This window comes from Nanorana parkeri, unplaced genomic scaffold (genome assembly GCF_000935625.1).
Source record: "Nanorana parkeri isolate BGI_ZX_2015 unplaced genomic scaffold, ASM93562v1 scaffold1153, whole genome shotgun sequence".
Classification (NCBI taxonomy): domain Eukaryota; kingdom Metazoa; phylum Chordata; class Amphibia; order Anura; family Dicroglossidae; genus Nanorana; species Nanorana parkeri.
In genome coordinates this window covers 247,587-257,396 of record NW_017307421.1, presented here as the reverse complement: position 1 = coordinate 257,396, position 9,810 = coordinate 247,587, and the positions used below count along the sequence as shown (strand labels likewise).

Sequence of the window (9,810 nt, the reverse complement as noted above, 5' to 3'; positions counted from 1 at the left end):
GTTGTTAACTCTGGCTCCAGCTCTGTCCGGTATCCTGCCCAGCTCACTGACATCACTGGTTGCCAGGAGCTGAGCGGGATGCCAGCCAGAGCTCTTAGCAACCTGGAACGCTCTGGCCAGAAAGGGGGTGGCGGGACCCAAAGAGGGGCCACCTGAGGCAACCCTCTTCAAGCTGCCTCATGTAACTAGCTCATATAAATCTTTGAACTCCTGAATATAAGCTTTGTCTACCTACCACTGACCAGTAGTTTCACTCTCTATGTATTCTTCATTTATTTTCTTTCATGCTTACTGCAGAGTTATTAGTGTGAAAGAGGGTTAGATCCAGAAACACAAATGGGAGACCCTCCTTTTCCAGAAGGAGAGCAACTAATTTAGGATCGTTGTTTTTCCCTTCTTATTATAACAGTGTCAGTAATAGCTCTGCTACTTGGCTTCAAGTTCAAGGTTTATATAGATGTGGAATGAATACCGGTGCTACTGTTTTGTACATTGAAACATTCTAAACAGTCACAATCTGACAGTTTCTAAATATTAACACTAGACGTTTAATGTATGCGGTTTAATGCATTAAGTGTAATTTGCAATATGTGACTTTTGCTTTTTGCAGTAAGGCTTTCTTAAAACAGAAGGTATTAACATGCCTTATTTCATCACATATACCAAAAACAAGAGGATTCTTCCTCATTTTAGGACAGTAAGCAGAGCCATGCAAATCATTGCTTTACACCCCATTGGGCAGATACACATCTAGAACTGGTGGTGCAAAGTGCAAATGTAACCTAATCTCACAGAACCATTTATTCCAGACTTTAAACAGCTGTTTAAGGGTTTTTGGCCCTCATCAGTGCTAAAAAAACATAACTTCTGTGGGGTAGGGCTTCAGACCGAACAAGATAGTTGAACTATACAGGTTATGGTGAAAAGGCACTAAAGTAATTTAAAAAAAAAAGGATCATTAAATACTGCTCTTTCAGGCTTTTCAACCATCATCAGTGCAGTGTATGGATCATGCATGTTTCTTCTGTATTTGTGGTTTTAATGGTACTGTGGTTTTATAATTTGATATTTGTGTATTGTTTATGCTATTCTTTCCTCTTTGTATGTTATACCATTCTTGTCCACCTTTTTATCATCCCCTACCTAGAGTTAAGTGTGGTGTATAATAGGAGGTGGACACTTTTACATTTTGCTATGACTAAGGCCAGGGCTAGTGGAAACCCATCAATGTAGATGTTTGCCTTTTATCCTGCTATGTTACAATAAATATTGATGGAATTGGAATTGAGTGCTGGCCTTTCGGATCTTCAGGGAAGACCTCACAGCTCAACCACCCTAGAGATAAAAAAAAAAGCTAGTGGGTTTATTCATCCCATCATCACCTACTATCAGTACTATCAGTTTTGGATGAACAGACCTTTAAGACTAAAACTGTGCTATTTCAACTAAAAATGAATTACTGGATGCTGTAATGCTCAACATTGTATATGTAAAACTAAGACAGTGTTTTCCAGCTGGTCCTGTTTAGCCTCTTGTATGTGGTAAATGAAATGTACTTTGATATCTAAGGAGTATGTGACAAGGTCCAGACATTACCATAACACTTTCACAATTTAATAATCTTTTTCTATAATGAGGAAGTAGAGTATTAGGTTACCCAATGATTAGTGCAAAAGCTTTACATCTTTAATAATTTTAATAACTAAGTCATCAAGAATAACAGCAATAGTGTTTTGGTAGTATGTTGCGTTGTATGCAACTTCCGATATGGCATTGGAAACACCAGTATATTCAGGATCTGATAGTATGTCTGCATTCTATATTCAATGATTTTCTTATTTATGTACAGACTGATACGCTTGTAATTGTCAACTAACGGTGCTGCAGTACGTTCTTAATTAAATGTATTGAGCAACACTATATAACTTAACAAAAATCATGCAGTCATTACCTCTAGTCGGTTTGGTCTTGACAATGTAGAACATGATGATAAGAACGATAGCAATGGCCATGATAAATATTGTAGACATGGCGATAATCAAAGCTGTGGCCAAGTGTCCTTGTCCAGGAACATCCACTAATAAAAGAGATCATGTTATTATTACATAAAAGTACAAATCTCAAGATATATCAACATTTATAAGGGCCCATGGGAGGCTTAGCACATTATGGCTTATGCTTGTTTGGCACTACCTGCAGTATAGCCACTATATAGAGTCTATTGTGACCTGAGACTTTGACTACATATACAGCATGGACAGAAATAAGAACACAGTTTGATGTGGTCCACTAAAGTGCATACAACCACCAGTAACAGAACATACTGTTGAAGTTTGGCAATGCTAAACCATTGCCCTGCAATAAACAGCAGCATTGTGGGAGCCAATGGACTGCCTATCTGATAGACCTGAAAAGCAGCTCATTGGCCAACTGATGAAGTGAACACGGCAGGCAGACACTGCTGCTATTAAACTAAAACATTTAAAAATGTTTAATGTTTAATCTCAAGGTTAAGAAAAAAAGCAATGCCATATTTGGGACCGATCAGTAGGTATATAACATAATGATAACAATATATACAACAATACATCACCCTACACTAGGGAACCCATCCAGCATCCACCTTTCTGTATCCAGCAGAACCACAGCCTTGCCTGACTGGCGATACACCATTGAAACAAAAGAAAGGTCCATTCAGTGACTACAAAGCAATGAAGCTGTTTTTTTAAAATAAATAAAATCAACAGCTTACAATGGTGGTCCCAGAGCTTCTTAATGTGTTTCACGCCAAAGTGCTTAGTCATTAGACCTTATGATTAAGCACTTTGGTGCAAAAGAAATCAAGGTGTTCTGTGACCACTGTTATGAAGGCTGGTGATTTCAAACTAATTGAATCCTCCAATGCATTCTATAGTCACTAAGTTGACCTTTCTTTTATTTGAATAATTATAACAATGAGTGATGAGGAAATCATGTGTCCTAGCTTTTCCAGAATGTGTTGTAGTGAATAAAACATAATGAGAGACGCAAAATGAGAAAGCAGAGAGAATATGCAATGCTGTAGATTTAGATAACAGAGCTCCCTCTTATTTTTAGAATGCAGCATGAGAATGCAGATCTCTCACCTTTGTGTGCATGTTGGAAGGGAGAAATAGTGCTGGTGCCTACTGTTCTTGCTGAACCACCTGGAGGATAATGTGCTGTTCCAATGCCTGCCAAGGAAAGAAACACTCATCAATCAACATGAAGTAACAGGGTAAACAACATAGCGATTTGATTCCTCTTTGAATTGAAATGGAATTTATAATAATTGTCCCACCTCCTCCTTGACCCCGATGCAAATTTCAAATTAATATATGGACTTTAGATGTAGCCAAGCAAATCGTCTAATTGCCCAAACCCACCTACGGCCAAGCAGTAATTTTATTATATCAGAACCAATCTCACTGCAGCCCAACACCCAGATCTATGCTCAGGCCTGACTATGAGCAAGTGTTTGGAGCTAAGGGACAGGTTGCATAAGCTGGCCATACACAAATGTTTCCTCCATTCATTCTGTGGGCTCTACATAAGAAATCTAAACAGTGTAGATGGAGGAATTTCCCCTGCTGGTCTATTGTATTCTGTCAGCTGGCACCTGCCGCTGTCAGAATACCCAAACAGTGGCTGAAGCTCATTGGCCGCAATTACTGTACGGTTAATAATTTTACACCTGGTTCCTTTGACAAAAGTCACTTAAATTGACTTTTGGTGAGCCTAGTAAGGCTGACAGGGCCACCTACAGCCCAAATTCTAGCCTAGTCAGCAGAAGTTGGCCAAAATTCTAGCAGTGTATGGCCAGCTATAAAGATAAGTCTCCACACAACATAAGTATTTCCTAAACATGGGCTGGACATACAGTAGCTTCATGAAGAAATATATGTCTACATCTAAGGTCTATAGATTCAGTTACAATTTTCATCAGCAAGGTAAGACAGTGGGAAAAGGCTTTTTGGTATGATTTAGGTTTCAGTTTTTAAACCATGGCCTCGCATAACCACATGCAATCAATGGTAAATACTGATGGTTAAAATTCTCAGCACTGATTATGAAATCAGACAAATGGTATTGTAGTCTCAGCTATTAGCAGCATATGGTTTTCTCTTTCGGCTTACGACTCTCAGTTTAGCACAACTTTGAGCCCTTGCTGTGAAAATGACAACACTGGTAAGAACACATGTAGTACAAGTTCACACTACTGCAATCCAGAACACCATTCACAGGACACTAGCCCAGATCTATTACAATGTTTACTAAAACAAAGGCCCTTACAGCATTTAATGAGAAACTATGTTTAACCACATCGTATCTGACAGCTAACTGTTCAAAGCTGTTTTTTTTTACTTTTTAGGAAATGCGATGGTTCCACGCTTAATTACATTTTGCTTTTGAAGTCTCTCCTAACAAATTATGCATCTTGTTTTGGACAGATTGGCATTTCATCTGTAGCGTATTTCATTAAATCTAGTTGTATTTTCTAGCTGTTAATTTGAAAATAAAAAAAATGTTTCCGCACATACAATCAATGCCAGTGCCATAATGAACATCAGACATGCATAGAAATCTGGGCTTTATTTATATTTACTTCATTTTGGGTTTCTGGTAACTTTGGATTTTTTTCTTTTACATTTTTGCAACAAGCATAAGGGGTGGTAGATGAGGTCAGGAGGGAGCTAATATAACCAACTATGGCCCATGCACCTCTCCCACAACAGATCACCTATATCCAAGTATATGTGAGCCCTGACTATCCTAAACCCTTTGAACAATGTTTGACACTAACTCAAAGCAAACCTTTTTCAATAAACCCCCCAAAATTGTAAATACTGTTTTATTTTTCTATTGTTTACAAGCAGTTACATAAGACTGCTATGCAGCCACTACATCCTGGGCTTCAAGAGGTGGGGGTAGAAACTCCTCTATCCCATTCATTGTCACCCAAACTATGCAGTGCTGGGCAAAGAATCGTGTCAGCAGCCCTCTGACCATGGAAGTATAGTCTGACATCCTACAGCATAAAGCAGAAGTCAGGGCTGGGCAAGTAGGTGTGTCAGCAGCCCTCTGACCATGGGGGTATAGGAGGACATCCTATAGCATAAAGCAGAAGCCAGGGCTGGGCAGGTAGGTATGCCGGCAACCCTCGCACCATGAAGGTAAAGGCCGACGTCCTATAGCATAAAGCAGAAATCAGGGTTGGTCAGTTAGGTGTGTCAGCAGCCCTCTGAACATGGGGGTATAGGCAGACGTCCTATAGGATAAAGCAGAAGCCAGGGCTGGGAAGGTACCATGGGGATATAGGCTGACATTCTATAGCATAAAGCACAAGTCAGGGCTAGGCAGGTAGGTGTGTCAGCAGCCTTCTGACCATGGGAATATAGACTTATGTTCTATAGCTCAAAGCAGAAGCAGGGCTGGGCAGGTAGGCATGTCAGCAGCCTTCTGACCATTGGAGTACAGGCATGCCATGCATAAATATGGCCTCCTGTAGCTTTCAAGAAGAAAGCAGAGACACAAACTGACCATGCTAGGACAGATCTGTTTCTGTGCCTAGCTTGACAATAAGGAAACAGGGTGAAAGGAAGAATCACCAGGTATCGAATGTAGTTTGGTGTTTTTTTTTTAGAGAGATAAAGAACTTGTGCTTTGTTGGGGACAAAGGAAACACATCCCTGATTATGTAAATTAGGGTTCACCCACACTTTAAAGTAACTATTCACTATTACAGGGACCTGTTACTGTAGTGGAGACTTAATGGATCTGGATCAGCTCCGCCCACCCCTGGACTATTAGAGGAAGTGCAGAGGATGCAAGAGAGATGTCACCAATATTTCCAAATAAGCATAAGCATTGATCTACTACATCTCAGTCTGTAGCATCATCAGAAGCTCTGGAACTAACCCGGTTATTTTCTGATGAGTTCTAGCACACACACACACCCTAAGACCAACTACTTGCCAAGACCCCATTCATTTCACACAATTTTTGGTTTGTTTTGTTTCCCTAGTAATAAATTATTTTTAAGTATCTGGGTATTAAAAGTATATTTTGGAAAACCACCAACATATACACAGCTCCTGAGCTTCTCAGTCAATAAGCTTTGCTATACACATAAAAGCTATGAGGAAAACACCAAGCACACAGACACAACTCAAAGCACACCTAAAAAATATGATCAAAGTATCTAACCTGTCAAAACAAAATCTTATACAGCTGTTTTTATTTGTCTTTGCTGACAAAGGTAAGGCCTCCCTTAATTAATGCAACATTTATAGATTATCAGACTTTACACACTAGAACCCTCCTGTCCAACCTGCGACCCTCGTTAGAAAGTCCCCCACCCATTGATACTCATTCACGCTTCACTCCCCCACCACTACATTGCTCCATTAAAGCCCTCAGTAACACCCTGAGCCACTGGTCATAGGAGAGCATGGACCTCTGCCAGAGATACAGGGCTTAGGTCAATCACCAGGCCAAAGCACTGTCACCTGATGTAGAAGAGGAAAAAGTTAACCCTGTATATGTCAAATGGGGTGATCGGAAGAGGAGCGTAGAGAAGATGAGTATCAGCAGGTAGGTTTTGCTGTCTTTTTTTCCTATTAGAGAACTTGTCTCTCAGTTAAAGGCTCTATTCACATATATATAGCGTTTGCGTTTCCCGCACGGTTTTCCACACGAAAGACCATGTGGGACGAAAGCGCAAACATTTTTAATCCACACAGATGCCACTTGTTTGCAGCTATTAAATAGCTGCAAAAGTGCGGAATCCATTGGATTATCATGCTTGTAATATTTTGGAGGCCATGCGGGTTTGTACCGTGCGGTCCCTGCAATAGTCTGAACGATGCATATTGAAGTGCATTGTATTCTCTGTTTAGAGCGGCTCCCCGCATATCCGTACAGCAGAATACGCGCAGACAGCCGCCCCGGTGTGAATGGAGTCAAAAATAGAGAAAGAGACTGAAATAGAGTCAATGAAAATGCGCGCCTTGTGTGGTTGTGACATATGATCTTATAATGTCCTAGTTTGGGGGAGGCAAAAATAAATAATAATATCAACAAAATAACTAAATTAACAATAATTGTGAAGATTGTTTCAATGGCTTTAATACTATGTAACTCACTATCTGAAAAAATATGTAGTAAGTGAAGTCAGAGTGAATTTACAATTCTTATTCTGCATGCTTATTTCAATTACTCAAAAAGTGATTCAGCAAGACAAGAGGCAACACATATTTTCAGAAGAAAAAGTGGTAAACTATGTATTTGTCTCAGTGCTGTTTCCTTTCAGCAGCAACTACCATCAACTTACAACAATGGCATTCTATTTCCAAGTTTTTTTATTTCCATTTAAGTCTACCTAATGCACCCTGTGATTGTGTGGCAACAATGCTGCACTGCTCCTGAATTTAGAACAGCATTGCCACTCTCATGTACGCTTGCTTGGGATGAAAACATGTTGCTGAAGATCAATCAGGACCTATCCACACCTAGTCCTGCCCACTACTTTCTGGATTGATAGTTAATGAATCCCCTCCTACTGTGACCTGCAGCGTCTGGGAGGGGGAGCATGTGAGACACAAAAGAAAGAAGATTTGGCTCAGTCAGGGAAGATAAAAGGAGTTTGCGTTTACTTTATGCAGCTTATGCAATACATAGTAACTGGGTTTGCTATTTTTTTTTTGCACTACCATATAGGAGCCTTTAGTTATACTTTAAGTTGGGTAGCACTTCATTTGAGTGAAGTGTATATTATTTCTAGCAGGTGATGTGCTATCGAGGATCACACTTTTGATGAGATCAGCACAGGCAAAGCTGATAGAGTACATTTGATCTTCACTGGAAGTCTGCTAAGCCTTTTAGCTCAGACTATTAAAAGGGACACAGTCAAAGCATGTTGGTAATCTGAGAATCAGACAAAACAGCAGTTAATTAAAGGAAATATGAGGAGATACTGATGGCCTGCTGCGGCATGACTACCTTGGTAGGCAAATTTATACTTGGCACTGATTGCTTGGTTACATTTTTGTGGAGACTGCAGTGATGGCTGAATGCCAAAGCTTTAGCTTACCCGACTGGTTTGTAGGAATTAAATTCCAACAAATGATCAGCAACTATGACAGGCAATCAAAACCATTACTTGTTTGATAGAATCCTGGTCAGAGTGAGATATACCGCTTCAGTGCTGCAAGGTTGCATGTATTGAACCTTAAATGTTTCCACCTTAACCTTGTCTATCTCTAATTAAGCCATATAGAAATAATTTGCCTATTTTTACAGTTAAATATTAAATGTATTATTATTGGCTTTAAATAGAAAAACAAAACAAATAATTATGTTCCAAAAGCATATGGTGAATAAAATCTATACTTCCATTGTAAATCAACAGATGTTAATTCATAAAGGAATAAAAAAAATATGCATTTTTAAAGTACAAGTGAACACAGAGACCCTGTAATTCATTAAAAACATTTTTTTTCTAATTCAGTTAATGTTTTACCCAACCTAATTCTAAAGAACTGTAAGAAAAGGTTGCAGTTGTTAGTGCAGGTTTGTGAATAGATGTCCAGTATACAGAGAATCTCACAACAGAGGCTCAGCACAGATTGAAGTATGTTTGCCTACAGGACCATACTTGTGATGATGACAACAAAATGAGGCACCCAATAGAAGACCTAGAAGTACCAGCATTTAGCAACATTCCTGGATAGAGAGGACAGAGTAACGGACTGGACATCCAGCCAGTGCTGACATCTCTAAGGGAGGAAGTAGAAGCTAATATCTTTCCTGCTCCAGTAGAAATGTCTGCATCTGGGAAGATAGCCCTAAAATAAGGCCCTAAAGGCTCTAGTCAGACAGACTTGTTGTTGCTGAACCGTAGTATTTTATTTCAGCACATTTTTATTTATTTAATCTGAATATATACAAAGAAAATATGCATTTGTTCATCAAATTTGCATCCGAGATTCTGCTATTAAGTCAGCATCCATTTTAATTCAAACATGTGAATCAGCAGGCTTCACATCCACAGTTACTGAAAAATGAGGACAGAAGCGCTACTACCATATAGTGACTTTATATAACAACAATGACAACTTACCAAGGAGTAAATGCTGACGCGATATCATTGACGAGGGGTAGATTGATGGGAAACCTCCAATGATGGGGATAGTGAGCAATCACTTATGTGTGTGGACCGATATGGGGGAAAATGGGGAGGTAAATGGGTTTGTCACTGCCGTAGGGTTGTGAAGGGCTTGATTGCAGTGAGAGCCTGGGTCCAAGTACTGTGTGTTGCAGGGATCCTGCATAGAAGGGGAACGCTGATAGTGGCAGGCACGGATGGATATGGGCTGATGGATGCTGTCAGGACTGAGAGGGGTATGGCCCGGATGGTATGCAGTATATGGCTGCTTGTGGATGCTGAGTTGGCTGCTGGATATGTTAGGTCAGTGTGGGCAAGGGCGCCGAATGGATCGGGGGTGAGTGGGTGGGGAATACAGGATGACACCCTAGGTTTCCGGCGGTGATTTTCCGGTTAGAGTGGTCAGACTCCAACGCTCGAGGGCACGAGCAGGATGCCCGAGACAACCAGTGGTGTGTCAGGGGGAGAGAGCGTGTGGAGGCGGGCAGGCACAGAGGGAGGAGAGAGGTGCTGTGGGCGGTTGGAGATGGATACTGCGGGCGGGAGAGCCGGGAGGGCCGGTGGGAGTGGTGAGACTCCAGCGCTCGGTGGCGCGAGCAGGACGCCCCAGAGAACAACGTGCGGTG

The 9,810-nt window shown here is 40.6% G+C and overlaps 1 protein-coding gene across 1 annotated transcript in view; it reads right to left on the bottom strand.

The window, feature by feature from the left end:
• The window catches only part of EDAR (ectodysplasin A receptor), a 49,328-nt gene that overhangs the window by 10,105 nt on the left and 29,413 nt on the right, over nt 1–9,810 (bottom strand). The window contains exons 6-7 of the mRNA XM_018568195.1: nt 3,126–3,212; nt 1,952–2,077 (exon numbers count right to left, since the gene is read on the bottom strand). Coding sequence (XP_018423697.1) covers nt 1,952–2,077; nt 3,126–3,212 — 213 coding nt within the window. The remainder of the gene's footprint in view (nt 1–1,951; nt 2,078–3,125; nt 3,213–9,810) is intronic.